This window comes from Tripterygium wilfordii, chromosome 14 (genome assembly GCF_013401445.1).
Source record: "Tripterygium wilfordii isolate XIE 37 chromosome 14, ASM1340144v1, whole genome shotgun sequence".
Taxonomy (NCBI): Eukaryota; Viridiplantae; Streptophyta; class Magnoliopsida; order Celastrales; family Celastraceae; genus Tripterygium; species Tripterygium wilfordii.
Window position 1 is genome coordinate 5,919,427 of NC_052245.1, and position 21,544 is coordinate 5,940,970.

Consider the following 21,544-nt stretch of genomic DNA (forward strand, 5'->3'; position numbering starts at 1 on the left):
AATATGATATATTTCATTTGCAGCAAGCCACTGAACATGTGGGTCTTAATAATGCTGGTAGAGGAGGTTTTGGAGGGGATCTGCTGGTCTAGGAGCCACTGGTAGAGGAGCTACTAATTGAGGAGTCACTGGTAGAGGAGCTCGTGGGAGAGGTGATAGAGGAGTTGCTGGTACAGGAGCCACTGGTAGAGGAGTTGCTGACAAAGGACCCATTGGTAGAGGAGGTGCTGGCAGAGGACCCACTGGTAGAAGAGGTGCCGGTATAGGAATAGTGAATATTGGTAGAGAAGTAGGGACTTCTGGATTTAGCTCACCATATGCTATTGGTAGAGGAATAGAGAATTCTGAACTGAGTTCTTGATTGAGTTCACAAACATATGCTGCTGCAAACAGTGTAAGCCCTAGTAAAGGGCAAAAATCTTGTGATAAAGAGGATGCAAGATACAATATCAACCATTGAGGGGGAATAATCTCCTCATTTGCTTTAATGAAATACTTGGGTTAAATGAATTTAAACCCACTAAGATGTGGACACGTGTAAGGTTGGGGCTCCTTCTGCGCTGGGAGGTGGGATGACGCTTTTAACCTTGGCAAAAGCATGTAGGGAATGCATCGGTATGTTGTTTAATAGATAGCTAGGTAGTGATTAGTGAATACTCATAGCAACACACTTACACACATAACCATGGCGAAGTTGCGTGCACCAGTAATCATCAAATTGATCTTGGCCGACAAATAGCATTATAGATCCCATTCCCATCCATCTTAAATTAATTATTTATTATTGTTTGTTTTTGGCAAGAGCAGAGAATTCTCCCATCGCCATCATCGATATCCAACGCAATCCCTTCATTCTCTCATCTATCGCACTTTCCTTTCCCGTTTGTCATTCGAACCGACTTTCGGCTTCCCGTGTATGTAAGAGATCTTCTTCTTGTACTTGAACATAGTTTCTTTTTGTGATTGTTAAGGGGTTTGCGTCATCTGTTCCTTTACGCATCAGCATCGCCTTTGTTTATTTGTGTTTGGTATTCTTTTGAATTTTGATATCGGTGATTTAATTTATTTCTTTCTTTCTAGTTGTACTGATGGAGGTTTTTATTCGTATTTGAGTGTAATATTCTGTCCGTTTATTTAATTTTCACTTCTTTTGTTTATTTTTATCCTTTTGTATGTGAGAAGCTTTGAGGGTTTTGTATAAAAAATTTTGTGCGTGTTTGTGGTGGGGTTTTTTTTTTTTGATAAATTCTTTATCATACTATTTGCAGCGTGATTTTTTTGTTGAAGGTGTCCCCAATCACTCTATTTTTGCTGTTGTTTCTTGAAATTTTTTGTTTTAGAAGTTTTGGAAGATTTTTTGCTGATTATATTGAGATATGGTCTGTAAAATTGGAATTATTTGTTTATCTTGTCTTTGGAGCATTTTCATTGTTGGATTTCTCTCCAGAGCTTCCTTCTTTCCTATTTAACTTTGTGGCATTTCTAAATAATTTTTTATGATTCTATCATACCGTGACTATGGAGAACTTTCAAGTTTCATTTGTTTGAGGTTTTAATACAGACATAGCATGTCCTACCACCCAGCGGACAACTTCCATCACATGGCAGTAGAAGATGGGGAAGTGCCAGATTTTGTTGATGAAATGGACGAAGAAAACTATGACCAAGGTGGTGAAGCAATGGATCTTAATGAATATGAAATGGTAACTTTCTCTCTTATTTTTCATTTCTTCAATCAATGTTGTTCGAGTATGTTGTTGCTAGCTTGCAGTAATGAGTATTGACCATCTTTCTACTTGAGCAGCTCACCAGGGTGTCTGATATATCTTCTGCGCAAGCAAGGGCAGGGAAAGACCTTCAAGGTATTCCATGGGAGGGGTTGAACATAACGAGAGAAGAATATAGGTTGATGAGGCTTGAGCAGTACAAGAATTACGAAAACATTCCTTCATCAGGGGAAGCTGTAGACAAGGTTCTGTTTTGCTCTTCTTAAAAAAATCTTTTGTGGAGTGTTGGAAACTATATACAAGGTTTTATTGTATGGTTTGTTGTTGATTGTAGGAATGTAAGCAGATGGAGAAGGGTGGAAACTATTATGAGTTCTTTCACAATACGAGATTAGTTAAGCCTACTATTCTTCATTTTCAGGTATAGGAATTTGAATATAGTGCCTTGCCTTATTCTTCATTATTTTCTACCATGATGCTCTCAAAGTGAGAAGCTAAATTTTCATCTTCATACGCAATTAAAAACCAGTGTTTGCTTTGATCACTATGCAGCTAAGGAACTTGGTTTGGGCTACGTCAAAACATGATGTTTATCTCATGTCTAACTATTCTGTTATGCATTGGTCATCGCTGTCTTGCAATTTGTCAGAAGTCATCAACTTTGCTGGACATGTTGCACCTGTAGAGGTACTACAGTTAATTGTATGTTAGATTTATTATGTTGGCCCCTTTGAGATTACATGAAGAGTAGAGAGGTAATGGATTTCAAATATTTTCTATGATGTGCTTCATTTTTCGTCCTGTATTTACATACATTTACTCGTCTTTCATTCTTGTGTTGTTAACTATTATTGTTCTGTGATGTAGAAACATCCAGGAAGTTTATTGGAAGGTTTCACACAAACTCAAATAAGCACTTTGGCAGTCAAGGATAATTTTCTGGTTGCAGGAGGCTTCCAAGGAGAGCTTACTTGCAAGGTGAGTAAATTGGTTATGGCATATTCTATTTTTTTCCCTTTAATTTCTTGAAAATGCGCTCTACATGTACATATGTAATTACATACCCTGTGATGTTTGTAACTGTGTGCATATGTGCACGTACATGCATTGGCTACTTGGCTAGTAGTGGTATGTGATATTCGATTTAATCTTCAGTCTGAGTGTTCTATTTCTATGTGAACTTTGCTCAAGTTAGTAGAATGGATGTTCTAAGACCTAATTTTCTTAGGGATTACGGCAATTGAAGTAGTGTTGAAAGAATCCACCAAATTTTAATTCAAATGACATGACGAGGATTTCCACATAAATTATCTGTCGAAATATAATTTGAAGAAATCCATGCTTTCAGGGGATCCATGAAAACCCATTGGGTCTTGTAGTTTTGTATCGTTCACAATCGATTAATATATTATAAAAATATTTTCTTTGTTAAGAGGCACCCGCTCTTCTAACCGATATGCCTCACTGTAAATACTCACTGACTGATCATCAACCACCAACCACCATGTGAGATTCCTGAAATAGAGATTTGCAGAAATATTGACTCTCATAATGGTTTTTACTGCAAGGTCAACTCTGTTGATTTCATCATATGAAATTCTTTTTGTTCAGAGAAACAACATATTTTTTATCACCTTTTCTTTAGGCTAAGGGACTCCTAAGACTTTTACGTCCATGAGATCTCTCTCCCAATACAATGAGATAAGGTTGGCAAGTTTCCCCTAGGAATTTGTCTATATTCTCTTTCACATAATCTAATGGTACCCTCATTTTCTATATAATTCATGCTGTTTAGTTTTCAATCAGCTGATAAATATCACCTTTTAGTCTCCAAAGCCCTCCACTTCTCTAATAAGGGTTGAGGAACCAGATTAATGCCTCGCCAACAGTTCCAGGGACAAGAAACAACTAAAATCTTCTGCTAAATCGTGCCAAGCTCAGGCTAGAGCTCCCCTTTCCTTCCCCATAAATGGTCGCATAAATTTATGTAACCTGTTTTCAAGAACTAAACTAATTGGACATCCCACCTTTAAATTATCCACTATATGTGCAGCTTCATTTCTCCATAATTTCACTTCTCAGGAGTTTTCTGCAGATTGAGTCATAACCTTTTTCTTGCTTTCGGAAAAAAAACTGCCATTTGAGCTTCTATTGCGTGGTTTGTGACTCCTAAGTTCATTGTCACACAACTTTTTTCTGAAGGATTTTTTAAAATTATTTTCTCTTAACTTTTCCCACTCAAAGTCCCCTGAATAAGCCTTAAATCTGTCTGGAAACAGAATATAACTGTTATGATTTTCTAGGCTTCATTTTTATTTATTTATTTTATTTACTCTTTAATCAGTTGCGGGAGTTCTTTTTTAGCCCATCTTTGCTTGAGGCCTGGAATGCATACTTCTGAGCAACTTTCTGCTCGCTCAGCTGACAATGACAAAAAGTCAAAAACAACTGTTTGAAATTTGAATTATCCTGTGGATTTAAACCTGGAGTTCATCTCGTGGCTCTCCCGCTTGAGAATGCAATTTCCAAGTGCTAACATATTGTCTTCCTCCTAGGGCTTCTACAGTGTTCATACACAGCCCAATAAGGCTAGCTTTTTTGTCACTTCACAATGTGTGTTGAGCTCAAATTCCTTCTTTAGTGACTAGAAATTGCTTATGCCCCTTTTTAATTCGGTTGAATCCTTTTTAAAACCCACCATTTCACAATGGAGTCTCGTTTCTTGATGGGTTCTGCCATCTCGTTCATTCAACAATGTCTTCACAATGATACTCGTAGTTTGTGCCATTGCTGAAGACTCAGCAAATCACATCGTGTAGCATTGTAGTTGGACTAGGAAAGTTTGGGGATTTAGTTGGAGTCTAATTTCTATTGTTAAGATTAATTACTTTGCTATTCAACCGAATAAGTTAAATTGTTGGGTTGGGGCTTTTCACATCATTTATACCCTCTTCTAACACCTCCTCACATGTGGGTTGGGCAATCCGATGGCCCAACACGTGCATAAAAAACGAGGCCCAACACTAGGGCTACTCTCACACAAGGTCCTCACTTGGGGCAAAAACACACACTCAAGGCTCACACTTTGAGGCAACAACAAATGGGGGTTTAAATTGCAAAAGCTAAGTTTTGAGCCCAATACCTCTCGCTCCGATACCATATTAAAAATTAGTTACTTTTTCATTCAAACCAATAAGCTAACTTGTTGGGTTGAGGCGTTGCACATCATTTATACCACATTCTAATGGGTATCAATTGAGTTACGGTGTTGATATATGCTATAACAAATCGTGTAGGAAAATCTTGCGGTTTGTCTCCTTAGCTACTTGTTAGCTAGCATGGAAGGAAAAAAAATTGAAGAACCTTTAATGCTCAAGATTCTTCTCTCAACCATTTTGTAATGTGGAAGGAAAGTAGGAAAAGAATCACTGAACCTTTAATGATCAAGAATCTTCTCCTAACCAATTTATGGATAATTGGCTTATCTGTGTTAAGTACTTAAGTTTTAGCCGACAGGTATGTGTACTAATTTCCATGAGAACATTAGCTCCTTAACTTTGTAATCCTCTATGTGAATTGCACCTTCTTGGTGCATCCCTTCGATAAAATCTCTTTTTGGCTTTTGCATTTGAAATAAAAGATATGTCTTCATTATGGTACACTTTAGCATATCCAGGATCTGTGACCATCCTTGAGCCTTAAACAGTTATACACGTCAGGCGCTATCACCAATGGGTCACCTTCATCATTCACTTCATTGAGAAGCCACAAGCAGACTTGATAGTGTCAATTATGATGGAAAATAAGGGTCATTTATTGTAATGATATTTTCTTGGTCCAATGGTTCTATGGTGCAGCATCACGGTCTCTTCCATTGACAGTCATCTTAGATCCCGTTGTTAATGATAATTTGTCTACCCTAGCTTGTTCCGTTCATCATCATCTTCATCTTCATCAACAGAATCAATATTCCTAAAACATTTTGGGTAAACTGCATGCATCCGTTTAGAAATTATTGGTGGCATGCATAATATGGATTTCATGTGTTATTTACTTGGTCTAAAGCTACGCTCTCTAGTAATCCTATGCATGGTGGTTAGAATCGTACGGTTCGCAATTTGATTCATGCGATTCGGTTGGACTTTGAAGGAAAACGATGTGAATCGTCCATTGAATCGGATTGGAGAAGGACTCATGTGATTCAGTCGCATGAATCGGTTTGAATTGTTCGATTCAGATGATTCAGAAGAAACAAAAACAACTACAACTAGAGAGGACAGGGAAAAAAGAGAGAAGAAATTCACACAAATGAAAAAACCAAAGACTTCCCTCCCTCTCTCCTGCATAACAGAGATACCTATATTGAATAGGACAAAGTTGCATGCGAATGCGCAGTCCCTTCACCAGAGGCAGAAAACAAGTAACTGAGAGGGAACAAAATCTACTAAGGATCTGAAAGGGAAAAGGTGGGCTACAGAGAAGTTTGAGATTGAGAAGGGGACACAAATGGATCTGAAAGGAAGAACAAGAAGCGAGCCCATCTGACCTATCACTTATACAGGCAAATTTAGGGCCTAAAAGGCAAGATTCACCAGAAACCAAACTATATTATTGTGATACAATCAATAAAAAACAACTAACCTCAAGAATTATCTATCATACCATACTGAACTGACCAGAATTAATACTAATTCATGTTAGATTGTTATAAATATGTTTTCGAGTATCATAAATTTATTTTATATGAATATATATATTTTGTAATATATTATTAAAAATTAAGTGAGGCTTACGATTCACGATTCCAAATTTTGATGAATCGATTCATACGATTCGATTTGACAACGTTGATCATATGTTCATGTACATTTTTACTACTTCCATAAGTATCTTTTTGTTTTTGGGCAAAAAAAGAGAATGTAATAAGAAAGGTGGCAAGGGTACGCCTACCTAAATTCAAATCAGACTTCAGTTTAATTTCAATCAAAGAGCTCTAAAACATCAATTAGCATGGTTTCGTCGCGTTTACAGGAGCCAGAAGACCAATATCCTAAAATCTGGACCTATTCGTCTTTGTTTATTTTTGGAATAGGATATTCCTTTCGTTCAGAGGCTCTTTAAGGTTTCTCTCTCCTGAGAGTCCATATGATAGGTAAGAGAGTGCTGGAAGGGACATTGTACCCTGGGAGAGCTGTATGATAACTTCATGTCAACATTCTTCTTCAAGTTTTCTGCGGTGGGCCAAGCTTGTACCCCATTAGCTGCGATGCGGTATTTTATAGGTTAGACAACCATGAACAATTTCTTTTGTGATATAACGCATCAATTCTTTGCATTTATGCAGAAACAGCATTTCTTTACTACTATTGGACTTTGTGTAAATTGTCCAAGGTCAGGGTCCTCCTACCCCAAGTGGCTTCCCTTGAAAATCTAATTGGGGTTTTGTTTTCCATTTCGTGTTTCGTACAATATTTTGCTTTCCATCATCCTCTGCGAGCAGGAAAAGTTTTTAATAGTCTTCGTCTGTAGTGTGCAATTCCATTTATTTTTGTATTGCATGGTGTTTAACGTTGCTGAAGTGCAAATTCCTAATTCATCTAATTCCCTGTCAAAATCTTTTAGGTTAAAAAGAATATTCCAGGAGTTTATTAATTATTAGAATTGGATGTGGACAAGAAATTTTGATCTCGGGCTAAAGAACCTAAAGTCCCAGACCACATATCTAGCCATGCATGTCTTTTTGGCCTCCTTTTTTAAAATATTTTTTATTGTTTTGCATGCCCTAGTAGTTATTATAAATTTTTCAGTCTTTTCAGTCATGCATAATTTGTTTTCTTTTTAACTTTTGCAAACGGACATATTGGATTTTCTTTCCATTCCCATAAATATTCTGTTTTCTTGCAGTGTCTCCTCTCATCAATAATCCCCCAACATAAATTTACCATTTAATTTAAAGTATAACTTATTTGGATACAGATACACGACAGTTATTTAGCATTTAATGAAAGTTACAATTCAAAATGCATTACACATTGAAAGGAGTATTTCATCTCCAAAGATCTGAGCTATTTCCTTTTGGTGCTCTTCCGTTAGTCAATATTTGTCTGTTGGTTTGTAGTTGACAGTACAAAGTAAAATGACGTGATCACGTGAATGATAATTTCTTTGAGACATGTAATTGTGTTTATGCGTCACACCAGCTTATTATTGCTTGTACGTTATAGACCATCATGCAAGTTGTAAGTCAATGGGATGAAAATCACTATCAGTGGCTCTCTTTTGCACCAAACCATTTTTTTAATTATTTTTTTTCAAAAAACTATGTATGTATTTTGGGTTATAGGAATAGCTACAGGGTTTGAACTGAATTTATGTAGATTTCTTCATTCTGTTAGAATTTACTGTATTATATTTATATCCCTGTTCCTGCAGCGTTTGGACAAACAAGGAGTTAGCTTCTGTGCTCGCACCACGTATGATGATAATGCCATCACAAACGCTATTGAGATATACGACAGCTTAAGGTAACGTTTATTTTTGCTCCCAAGATTTGTCTTTGAGCAGAATATACTGTCGGCGAACAGGATGATGTTGAAACTGTTTTGCAGGGGTGGAGTACACTTCATGGCGTCAAATAATGATTGTGGTTTAAGAGAATATGACATGGAGAGGTTTCAAATATTAAATCATTTCCGTTACCCCTGGCCAGTGAATGTGAGCGCTCTTAAGCTCTGCAAGTTTACTAGCATGCTAAGTTCTGCATTGTCTACTTTTCTTTTCTTCCTCCCCCGCTTTTTTGAGCCTGGTAAAAGGGAGATAAAGAGGCGGAGTGGGTGTATTGGTAAAAGGGAGATAAAGTAAGAACTGTCGACTTCTCACTTTCTGTGCAGCAGTATCTTTTGGGGTTGTTTATAAGACTGGAGGGAAGTTTTATGTGTGTGCGTGTTTGTGTTTAATACTACAGAACAGACTTTCCATTTAGTGTTCTCTCTGGTTCTTTGGTGCTGGTAAAATTCATTTATTTGACAAGTTGATTAGTAGAGCAATAGGTTTGAGTATTAATAGCCGTGACGGTAATGAATCTAATGATGCTGCTGCCAAATTTGGATATATTAATCATTATGAGATGCAGGTTTTGTCAATTGAAAGCTCTGATATTTTGTCAACAGACTTCTCTTGCATTAAAAAAACACTATGTATGTGCAATTACTAAAGTATGACTGATATCTGGCCTTTTGTTTTATACCCTGATGCAGCATACCTCGTTGAGTCCTGATCGTAGGTTAATAGCTGTTGTTGGGGATAACCTGGATGGATTGCTTGTGGATGCGCAAAATGGAAAGGTATAATATAACAATGTTATTTGACATCATATGCTCTGGCATAAACCTCAGACGATGATGAAATGAGTTTGCACATTATTCCTCATGATGTATTCATGAACTCTTTATTTTCAAATCCTTTTTCCCCCCTTAAAATCAAACACAATTTCATTATTACCAGTTACCACAGTTTTTCCAATTTTATAATGCATTTTTAGAAAAAGAGACGCAACTGCTTCAGTTATCTGCCTAATGGGAAGATGCACTATTGACTATTGAGAAGCACTTAATGCAGTTTATTAATTGTGATGAAGATTATGTTTCATATTAATGGTATTATGTTTCAAAGGAAAGTGTGGCAGACTATTCAAATCTCATATTTGGTCTTTTCTTGCAGACTTTATCTACAGTGGCGGGCCATCTGGATTACTCTTTCGCAACAGCATGGCACCCGGATGGGCAGACTTTTGCCACAGGTAATCAGGATAAGACTTGCCGAGTATGGGATATTAGAAACCTGTCGCTGCCTGTTGCAATTCTGAAGGGAAATTTGGGGGCTGTTCGATCAATTCGCTTCTCATCAGATGGCCAATTCATGGTGGTTGCTGAACCTGCTGATTTTGTACATGTGTATAGTACAAAAGCCGATTATAAAAGGAGGCAAGAGATTGATTTCTTTGGCGAGATTTCGGGTGTAGCGCTCAGCCCAGATGATGAATCTCTGTATATAGGAATCTGGGACCGAACTTACGGAAGTTTGCTGCAGTTTAACAAAAGGCATAACTATGGGTATCTTGATTCTTACTTATAACTGATGAAGCAGAAACTTTGTTCTGGGACTTGTGATGGATGAGTTGGCCAAACGTTTTTTGCATCCTTCTGATGATTCAGTCGTATTCAATGATAGAATAACATATCCTTGGCTAGAACCTCGTTCAGAACATGTACAGTGACAAACTTGATCCTTACTGATAAGTGAAAGAAGCTCTCAGTGTGTTGTGTACTCATGACCAAGTGGAAGATATAGGTTGTTGCTCTCTGCGCAACAACCTGTGCGTTCATGCTGATGGTGGCGAATTCTGCTTATATCGTTCTGTCCATGTGGGGGTTCATTGTTCTGTGCTCGAGGGGAAGTTGCGATTTCTTTGAAATCAAATCAAAGAGGAAGCAGTCTATAGAAATGAAAGAAGTATGTATCGGTTGGCTTACAGCATGTTTTCGTACTGTGAATTCTTGGGAGACTAGAATCTTCGAACTTGGGAGTTTTTTTACGGACCAACACTATTGAAAATTTCAAATACTAAAATAACAGTCTGTTTGCTTGGAAATTTCTGTATTTTTTAGTTTGATTTTGAGTTTAGATTTTGGAATGAGCTTTAAGAAAAAAAAATTGTTAAAAATTTCATTTGGTTTTGTGTAATTGAAAAACTGTTTTAAGAAACAGAAAACAGAAAATTCATTTGGTAGATTGCTTATGCCAATTATTAGAAAATCTGCAAGAATCAAGGCTTCCTGGAGATGTTCATTCAATACTTGATACGCAGCTCTTAAAATTTTAAGAAACCAACAAAAAATACTTGATATGGAAATCAAACAAGCTTGGCTCCTACTAATTGCATTACAAATAGGGATGGCAATTTGATCCGTGGGTCCGGAGACCCGCGGGGACCCGACCAGAAATTTCTGGTCGGGGACCCGAAATTTCGGGTTCGGGTGTCACCCGAATGAGGTGTTGTGGGGACGGGTAGGGTATGGTAATGCCATACCTGGCCCCGAACCCGACCCAAAAATATCCCTTTAATATATATATATATATATATTTATTTATTTATTTATTTATTTATTTATTTATTTATTTATATAGATATATCATATATATTATATAATATATTTAGGGTTTAAGGTACCTAAACCTTAATACTTTATTAAATAAATAAATATTTATATAGATATATCATATATATTATATAATAATTTAGGGTTTAGGGTTTAGGGAGTCCCTAAACCCTAAACCTTAATACTTTAATATATAAACCCTAAACCCTATTTCCTAAACCCTAAAACTACTTCCTAAACCCTAAACTCTAACTAAATAACAAAACCAAATTATTTTTTTTTTTAATTTGGATCATTATAATCATATATGTAAACCCTAAATTCTAAACCCTATGTAGTCATAAACCCTAAGTAAACCACTAAACCCTATACATTATATAATATAAATACTTTATACTATGATGTATATATTAGTATAATTTCTTTTTAAAGTTTATGACAAATTAAATATTCAAACATACTATTTTGATAATCTCGACACTCTAATTCTCTAAATACTAGTTTAAATATAAAAAAAATTTGAATTATCCTCGTCGAGTCTGGGTTGGGTATCCCCATCACTATCGGGGTCGGGGACGGGGATCCCCGAATCTCAATGAGCGGGGATGGGGATGGGGACGGGGACAGGGATGAGGTTCGGGGACGGGGATGGAGATGGCATGCCCGCCCCGTTGCCATCCCTAACTACAAATCACAATGCAAAGGAAGCCTAAACCTAATTAGAATCCCAAGAACAATCCTAAAGCCTATAAGAATCAAAGGAAGCCTAAACCTAAACTCCAAAAGTCAATCATGAAAGAAACCTGAGAGCCAACCCAACTTGAAACATGGTTGCTATCTGAATCGATATGAATTTGCTATGGGGAGAGGTAGAGAGGCACGATCTGCTATGGGGGATAGGCAGAGAAGCTTCGATCTACGAGGGTTGTCGAGAGAGAAAAGGAGCTGAATCGCGATCGCGTCTATTTTTACGAAAAACTATTTCGCTTTTTATTTTTTGTTTTCAAAAACCATTTTGCGTGTTTTGCCGAAAACAGCCCAAAACGCCTAAAACTTGTTTTGGTTTTGTGATTTTTCAAATTTACAATTTTACAAAATCAATTACTAAAAACAGGCAGCCAAATGAATTTTACACCCTTTTTTTACTTTTGAAAACAGAAAACAGTTTCCAAACAGACCCTATTAATTTTTTTTAATTATCAATATGACATTTACTGGGAATAACATAAAATGTGCTATGGAGTAACGCATTGAGGGTCCATGTGGTTAACCTTGCATTGCAATGGTAACTAAATTCCTGGTAATTGGATTCCTTTGACATTACAGTATTTGGCACCATTTTAATATAAAAATATAATGATAATATGATTACTGGTAATGAGAATACATACAAAATTAGGGAATCCTAATACCAATTTACATATGGTATTCCAACTACGAGATAAATTAATGGCTTAGTAAGCATAAATGCCACCTACAGTGACCAACCCATTTCTCTCATGTTTTTAATAGAATTTTTTTCCGGTTGGTCAAAAACGCTGTCAAAGACCAAAAAGACGACGGAATGTAGAATAGCTCGTGAAAGCTACAGGAAGTCGTCAAGTCTACAGTGCCTGGACAAAGCAACAGGAAAAAGTCAAAAGTAGTGAGAGCTATAGCAAAAGTAGGTTAAAACAAAAGTTAGAACATTTTGTCATGCTCTCTCCCTCTATATAAGGAGAAGACATGTATGTAGTGATCATCTTTCGGAACACAGATCCTCACATCTCTTAAAAACTCTCCCTCTTCTGAAGTCTCTTAGGAGCTCTCCACTAGTAGGTTAGTTTCAAAACTGCTTTCATATATGCTTGCATACATATATGTCTGCACAAGTCTACAGACAGATATCATAGATATCTAAAACGTCTGTACTTATTAAATTATGCAACAGACAGATTTCACAGATATCACAAGTCATCTGTAAATTTTAAATTTATGCAATTTAATACAAATTGTTGGCCGGTTTAACCGCCTTCGTTTATCATATTATATGTTTATCAATTAATTGGCTGGTTCTACCGCCTTCAATGCTTTAAATTATAAATGTTTCTGCATTTAAATATCTGCTCATACCTCCACCGGATGGTCTGACCACCAATGGATAGTTTTAAACGCTTTTTATTAATACAATTTTGTTTGTTATTACTCTGTTTATTATTAGAACTTATTTTAATTCTTTTATCTGTATAAATATTGAATTATTTATTTGTTTACCATAATCTGGTCTTCTTCTTTTTATATATATATATACACACATACGGTTCTTCTCATATGCGCAGACCCGCTGCTTAGAATTCATGTAGACTTTTCATTTAGGCCATTAGATCAATCTACCGGTGAGACTTAATATGAATTCTGATATGCGTAAAACTAGGGGACAAGTAACGATAAAACCCTTGTACTTTCAAAAATGGATCAACTAAGCCCCTCAACTTTTTTTCGTGTCAAAGAAGCCCTTCAACTTTGGATAGTGGATCACATTAGCCCTTTCGTCTCATTTTCCGTCAAAACATACTGACATGACTTTAATTTAAGTAAAAATCGAAAATGGGTGTAAAATTGAACATTTTTTACAAAAATTAGAAACAAACAAATAAACACAAAAATGTATGTCTACAATACATATATCCACTCTCGCTCTCTCTAGAGCTCACAGCTCTCTCTATAAATCTGTTATCGTCTTTGTTTTTCTCTAAACAATTTCTTCTAAATTGTTTACTTTTCTTAAAATAGAAAAAGTATAAATCCTAAATTGATTTAGGGATTTTGGGGTTTTGATGATTTTGTTGTATGAGGATTGAAATGGTGAAACCGAAATACAGAGCATTCTGCAATTGATTGAAATAAAGGGGTGAATTGACCCATTTTTAAAAACGATAAGGGCTTATTTGCCCCATTTATGAAAGTATAAGGGCTCCAATGACATGCTGGAATACACATGGAATATCAAAAAATTAAAAAAATTACATGTCATTCACTAACTGCAATGTCAGCATGTTTTGATGGAAAATGAGACGGAATGGCTAATGTGGTCCACTATTCAAAGTTGAAGGGTTTCTTTGACACGAAAGAAAGTTGAGGGGCTTAGTTTACCTATTTTTGAAAGTACAGGGGTTTTTTCGTTACTTGTCCCTAAAACTAGTAAATTTGGTCAATAGCTTCGCATCGCGACAAACGAGAATCGCGTTTGTCCTCGTGATAAAGCTTCGCGATTTCACCTCCATCTCCAACGATTTCGCATCCATCTCCAAAGAAGGCACCACCACACTGCACTCCATCTCCATCTTGCGACTGGTTTCAATTCTAGGGCAGATTTGAGTCCAAAGAGAGCTGAAAGATTTAACCAAAATCAGCGATGGAAGGAGAGTCCTCCTTTTGGCTTCTCGATTACAATCCCTCTCAGGTACGATTTTGTGGGTTCTTGATGATTGAGGTCTTCATCTTCTTCTTCTTGAAGACTCACCGCCAGGCGACCGGACCCTTTTCTTGTTGATGACTGCTACTGCTTTTTTTTATTATGACCCTCGTCAGTCCAAAATTGGCTGCAAATGGAGCAACTCTTTCATAGTCAATTTTATAGAGCTGAATTAGAAGTTACGCCAACAGATTTAGCTAACCTTAAGCAATTGCTAGGTGAATATGCCAAAACCTTCCTTCAAAGGTTTAAAACGGCCAGGAGCAAGTCTTTTGTTCCTTCGCCCGAAAGAGAATTTGTTAGAATCACGCAAAGTTGTCTAAGCTTTGATTTAAAGAAGAAGTTTCAGGATAGGGAATTCCCTGATCTCTTCCAGTTGTGCACGAATGTAGTTAAAATATGAGTAACTACTAAGAGAAGAGGAACAAATGAAAAATTCAAGTCGAGGAACCTATTATAAGGATCCAAATTATGAGATAAACGAATTAGACGTGGATAATGAGTTAGGATATGAAAAGGACCAGGCCGATGTATGTTTGGCCGAATTAATACAAGGAAAACCCAATGTGTGTAAGGCTTTGGTTAAGAAAAAAATTGTTGAAAAGTAAGATGGTCCAAAGAAAAGAAGCCTAGAACGTTTTCTTTTGACTTATCAAAAGCTGACGAGATATTCAATCAAATGTATAAAGATAAAAAAAACTAAGTTGAGTGATAAACATAGACTTCCTAGTCCAGAACAAATTTGAGGGAAAAGATATTGTAAATGGCATAATGCATGGTCTCATACTACTAACAATTGTCTTGTTTTTCATAACATGCTACAGGATGCCATCGAGTCTGGACGAATTGCTTTCTACAAAGGGAAAATGGAAGTAGACGAAGATCCATTTCCCAAAACAACAGGAGTGAATATGGTCACATCTGATTTGACCAAGCTAAATCTGGCTAAATTTAAGCTAGTGTTGGATGAAGGGGTGGATGAACTACGTCCTAGTGCTTTGAATAGACTTGAAACTAAAGGAAAGGTGACATATAACCCTGACAAAGCAAGAGATTTATGCGTAAGATGTCACAATAGTATCAGGCTGATATAAAAACTACAAGATGCGATACGGGAAGAAGAAGACTATGCATGAAGTAGGTAGCCAGTTGCATGGCAGCTAAAGATAGAAGAAAACTACGCACAAGGTAGGCAGCCAGTTGCGTGGCAACCAAGGAGTTATGCACCAAGGTTTTATGGAGAACATTCCAATTTCATCCAAAGTGTCAGAATATTTCGACCTCAGGTACATAAAGCTAATGTCTGGCATTCCTACAATGCTTGGACTAAGAGATCAATCCCATTCGATGAGATGACCCGTACTCAACAAAGAAGGTATCAGCGGAATTATGGCCAATTGATGAGAAGGAGATATGGTCAGATTCGCTCAAAAGTAAGCAGTGGATTAGCTACAAATACCACCAAAGGCACTATTGAAACCTAAGAAGATGAGACTCGCATGGAAATAGATGTCGCCCAGAAGTCAAGCAACAGTGGGAAATCCATGTTTGATAGGAAGAAAGATGATGAAAATGAAGACGCTACTCCTGTTACCATATGATTTGGTACAATGCCACCCATAGTGGCTAATAACTATCTTCTGTCAAGTAAGTATGAGAAAGCACCACCTATGGATGAAGGAGATTATGATGGGGAAAACGAACAAGAAAGAAATAAAGAAGTAGCAACGTCTTTCATCATTGATTAGCTCGAAGAGGAAGATAATGGGATGATAGATGTTGAAGAGGAAATTGATATTGTAACAGAGGCTCAAAGATGACAGATTTCAACTGGTCAATTACCAAAAGAATTATACAGAGCTGGGAATCCTGTTGTGGGGCCACTAGGAGAATCATGGTGATAGGGGTTTGAGTTTCTTGTCCTGTATGGAACGCCCAAAGTTACAAAGAGAGTGTCATGTTCCACCGTAAAGAAAACTGAAGCATCCTCTAGCCAGCCAAAACCCATAGGTTAGGGTGAAGATGAAGTAGAGCATTACCATCCAAAATCCCTGAAAATCATGGAGGTTGGGGTGGAAAGCAAAGGTAAGAAATCCTTAGACGAATAGGGGAAAATAGAGATCAATGCGGCCAATAAAGTGGTATTCAGTAAACCACCTAAGAAGTTGACTAAGCATTTACGTCCCCATTATGTGCACGCAACGGTCAATGGAGTTCCAGTGGCTAGAGTCTTAGTAGATAATGGGATAGCTATCAACGCTATCCCATACAAGATGCTCAAAAAGTTTGCCAAATCAGAAGGAGATTTAATTCCAACAGAAGTGGTGTTGACCAGCTTCAATGGAGGAGCGTCGTCAGCTAAAAGTGTAGTGTCACTAGACATAACCATTGGGAGTACAACCAGGACCACCGTTTTCTTTGTCATCGATGGACCTACCAATTACAACATGCTGTTGGGATGAGATTGGATACATGACAGTAGATGTATTCTATCTTCATTACATCAATGCTTGATATTCTAGAATTAAAAAGACGAAGCCGAAATAGTACATGCTGATAAAAGTCATTTACGGCTGAAGCAAACATGGTCGAGTATCACATGTATGAAGGAAATTATGGACCAGTTAGACTAATTAAAGATGGAGAACACTCTACCATGACAGCTATGAACGAAGACTGTTCTGTCGAACAATTGATCAATCTGTTTAACTCAATGAGGCCCAATTTAGTGGCTTTCGAGGAGCCGGCCAAGAAGCTGATGATGATTCTCAATGTTAGACAATCAAACTGCGAAGCAGGCTGCAGTAACGATCGCCAGAGACAGATTAATGGCTTACCACTAAGAATACGAGGAAGGAGAACATATTGCACAAAAAGAACAGGCCGTGATGCAAGAGTTTAGAGCCAAGATCATGGCTCATCAAATAGAGGAAAAACTCACGGACATATATGGAATAGATTGCCTGAACGAAGGCAATATCGCAGAAGAAATAAACTTGGGGGGTACCTTGGACGAAGCAAAAAAGCAAGGATTCGCTAAAGTTCAAGATCCACTGCTAGAAGTGGAGCCGCGACAAGAAGGGGAGCATCGACCTACTTTCATCGGTAGATTGCTCGACACAGAGGTTAGAGTTAAGCTTATTGCTTTACTTAAAGAGTGTATTGATTATTTTGCATGGGAATATGATGAAATGTATGGTTTAGATAGACAATTAGTGGAGCACAAATTGCCAACTAGGTTGAATTATAGGCCTCACAAACAACCCCCTAGGAGATTTGCTACTAATGTTGTCCCTGAAATCAAGAAAGAAATTGTGCAATTATTAAAGGCTAAATTCATCAGGACTGCTACATATGTAGAATGGTTATCGAATATAGTCCCTCTTACGAAGAAAAATGGAAAACTTAGAGTATGCATAGATTTCAGAAATTTAAATTTAATGTCGCAATCAGGGTCACAACGCGGACCGGTGATGGAAGTATTTAAAAAGGAGATGGGTAAAAATGGATGAAAAATTTTTAGAGTCGCCACCAATTGATTTGAATGCAATTGGACACTAAAAATGTGGTCTACGAACCAAAAAATGGGTAAGGGGATCTATTGAGTGTGAGGAAGGTGCTAGACACCCCACAACTCCCTAAAAGGTTACCTAGATTGATCAATGTGCTTTTCTTGAAAATTTGATTGTCCCAATTTGTTTTAATGAATTTTTCATATGTCCGAAAAATCATGTATTATCAAATGGGGTGGAATGTTTTCGATTAATGTTAGACCAAAGCTTTACTTTGAAAATCTCATTTTGATGGGTTTTATTGGAAATTGATGAAAAATCCCACTTGAAGTAGGTTTTGAAATTTTAAAAAGGGTGCACGAGATCACTATGACCATTCCAGGCTTGGCCGAAAAATGTTGTTTTGATTTGGAAAGAATTTGGTGGAATTTGCAAAATGGCATTGAGTTTTATGCCAAGGGGACTTTCACAATCACAAAATAAAAGTAGTCTAACTTTATTTGATGAATACAAATTATATTTTAATTTGAAAAGATAACGTGATTAAAACCTAGACATGAACTAAATGTTATCAAGTCCTCCTCCTAATTAACTTTAATTTAGTTACCATTATTTTTACGAATACAAATGATACTTTAATTTGAAGAGATAACATAATTAAAGCCTAGGCAAGAGCTGAATGTCATCAAATCCTCCTCCTAATGAATTTTAATTTAGGTATCTAGTAAATTAAATTACCATTACTTTACGAATACAAATAATACTTTAATTCGAAGAGATAACATAATTAAAGTCTAGGCGTCATCAAGTACTCCTCTTAATAAACTTTAATTTAGGTATCTAGTAAATTAATTTATCATTTGCTTTTCGTTTAAATGAAGATATCATAATTAAAGTATAGGTAGGAGCTGAATGTCATCAAGTCCTCCTCCTAATTGACTTTAATTTGGGTATCTAATGTTTTCCCGTTATTTTGTTTAAATGAAAATTTAGTAAAGATAAGGTTGTTGAATTGACGAATTTGCAAAACTAAACATACAACCTAACATATAATTATGCATTCTAAATAATTTATTAACCACTCCTACTCATGCATCTTTGATATTATAAATTTATGAACCCATAAACATGCATACTACTCCATTAAACATGCATAAAACTAAACCACACTACTCTACACTACTTTTCATTATTTCCACTACCCTATTACATATTTACATTTACAAGGATATATATACCAAATAAAAACAAGATAAAAATATATACAAAATAAACAAAAATATAAATATGGCCCATTGAGCCTGTATGTTGTTCAAACCCAATCCAATATCCAAATAAGCTCTCCGGCCCCAAATGAAGTCAAGTCCGGCGTGTTCCTCATCCAAAAATCAACAAGAGAATGGGGTCAAAATTGTGCTCAAATGCCATAGAAATTCAAATCAAATTAAGTACACTGTGTATATATATATACACACACACCATATAATACACGCACACCACATATACATATACACGCCATATATATACACACACCATATATATATACACGTGAACATACGGAGGCACACGGAATCTGATCCAACAAGGATTTGAACCCAGAAAAATCAACATGAACATGAACAAGATTTCAATCTTATCATTAATAGCATAGTCTCTCATCATTAACAGCACAAACCCTCACACCAGCCAAATCCCAAGGATTTGAACCCAATGTTATACGTAAACTGAGTTTTACGGATTAAAAGAGACATCAAACCCAGGCATCTACCAAGCAAAACCCAGATTCAACATAGTAAGCAAACAAGGCTCATGCTAAGGAAACCAACACCGGATATCGAAACATCAAGCAACAAAGACCTAAGCCAAGAAAATCACACCCAGAAACCGAAATTAAGAAGCAATCCAAGAACATGCACCATAATATTCAAAGATGTAGAACCAGAAATCAAAGAAATAGCCGATTATTACCTCTCCCGATTTTGCTTTCCTATTCTTTTCTCCCGATTCGTTCTCTCCTGGTTTTGCTGTCTATTTCCTTGTCCCTTTACTCTCTATTTCTTGGTTTTGCTTTCCTCTTTCACGGTGTCTTCACTTGTGCGGCGCAAGATTCAGCTCTCCTATATCTCCTCAATTTTTCTTTATTTTTTCTCTCAATTTCCCCTTGTTTCTTACTCTCTGTTTATTTCTTTTCCTCCATTTTCCTCACCAAGAAACCACTCCTTTCTCTCTAATGCCCCTTTTCTCCCTTGGCCTTTCTCTTTTTCTTTTTCTCTGTATCGACTGGCCCCTTTCTCTTACACTCTTTTTTCTCCCAATTGTGCTGCCCCCTCATCAAAATGGTGTGATTGGTGCTTTATCTTTTTCCAATTTTCTTTTCCCATTTTTACCCCTTAAACCCTAGTTTTTTCTCTCTTTAGAAACCCTAGGAAACTAACCCTTTTGTATTTTCTATTCTTTTTGTAAAACCCCAAAATGTGCCACATTTTTTCGCTTAAGATTTTATTTTCAAATTTTTTGATTCTCTTAAAATTTTAGTTATTTTCTAGAATTTTTATTTATGGGTACTTATGTGCTCATGAATCAAGGTAATGACTTTTTATATGTTTGTGGGTCCAAAAACAGGTTTCTGAATTTTTGTGGGCTTGTGGGCTTAAGAACGGGCTTTTGAATTTTTTTTTTGTTTTTCTATTTTTTCTATTTTCTATTTTTTTGGCTTAATGGTAACCGTTACTACAGCTGCCCCTTTTTTGTATGTCTTTTATGAAATAAAAAGCAAACAAAGGTGTAGTCCATCGATTTTCGTAAGGAAATAGCTATAAAAGGTAGTACACGGGATCACTGTGGCAATTCTTAGCTTGGTCTGGAAGAAAAGAAAATGCATGGGATCACTATGGCAATTCTTAGCTTGGCCAGGAAGAAAAGAAACTGCATCGGATCACTATGGCTATTCCCATCTTGGCCAACAAGAAAAGAAACTGCATCGGATCACTATGGCCATTCCCATCTTGGCCAACAAGAAAAGAAAGTGCATGGGATCACTATGGCCATTCCTAGCTTTGGCAGCAAGAAAAGAAACTGCATGGGATCACTATGGTCATTCCCAGCTTGGCCAGCAAGAAAAGGAACTGCATGGGATCACCATGACCATTCTCAGCTTGGCCAGCAAGAAAAGAAACTGCATGAGATCACTATGGCCATTCCCAGCTTGGCCAGCAAAAAAAGAAAGATGCACGAGATCACTGTGGCCATTCTCGGCTTGGCCTGCAAGAAAAGAAAGTGCATGGGATCACTATGGTCATTCCCAGCTTGAGCAGCAAGAAAAGTAAAATGCACGGGATCACTGTGGCCATTTTCGGCTTGGCCTCCAAAAGATTTTTTTGTTTTTGAGCAAAAATGCTCGGGATCACTGTAGTCATTCCTGGCTTGGCTGAAAAAAGATTTTTCTTTTTTTTTTCCCTTTTTTTTGAGAAAAAGTGCTCGGGATCACTGTAGTTATTCTCGGCTTGGCTGAATTTTTTTTTTGTAATACCTTACGAATGAGGTTCGAAAGTTTTGTGGCCCCACCTTAACAGAAAGATGTTTCAATCGAGTGTCAGGTATCTAATTTGAGAAGAATGATGTTGTCCAAACTGTACCTTTTGCATAAACCTGCCATAATACACAAACCACAGACAATATGCAGCGATGACCTAT

At 36.8% G+C, this 21,544-nt stretch overlaps 1 protein-coding gene and 1 long non-coding RNA gene across 3 annotated transcripts; one reads left to right on the forward strand and one right to left on the reverse strand.

The window, feature by feature from the left end:
* Positions 1-656: 656 nt before the first annotated feature.
* On the forward strand, positions 657-10,377 carry LOC120015247 (uncharacterized WD repeat-containing protein C2A9.03-like). Of its 2 annotated transcripts, none has more exons than XM_038867575.1 (10): positions 657-914; positions 1,562-1,703; positions 1,805-1,972; positions 2,062-2,148; positions 2,280-2,414; positions 2,595-2,705; positions 8,160-8,251; positions 8,336-8,441; positions 8,984-9,070; positions 9,447-9,860. In XM_038867575.1, exons 2-10 carry the CDS (start codon positions 1,569-1,571, stop codon positions 9,858-9,860), a joined length of 1,335 nt encoding a protein of 444 aa, XP_038723503.1. In that variant the 5' UTR covers positions 657-914; positions 1,562-1,568. The 2 variants fall into 2 exon arrangements, with proteins under 2 accessions (XP_038723503.1, XP_038723501.1); XM_038867573.1 differs by having other exon boundaries at positions 659-918; positions 9,447-10,377.
* Positions 10,378-19,026: 8,649 nt separating this feature from the next.
* On the reverse strand, positions 19,027-20,120 carry LOC120015584. The gene is made up of 2 exons (XR_005471791.1): positions 19,820-20,120; positions 19,027-19,192 (listed from the first exon to the last, which is right to left on the reverse strand). It is a non-coding gene; the product is annotated as an uncharacterized LOC120015584 (long non-coding RNA).
* Between the last annotated feature and the right edge of the window lie 1,424 nt (positions 20,121-21,544).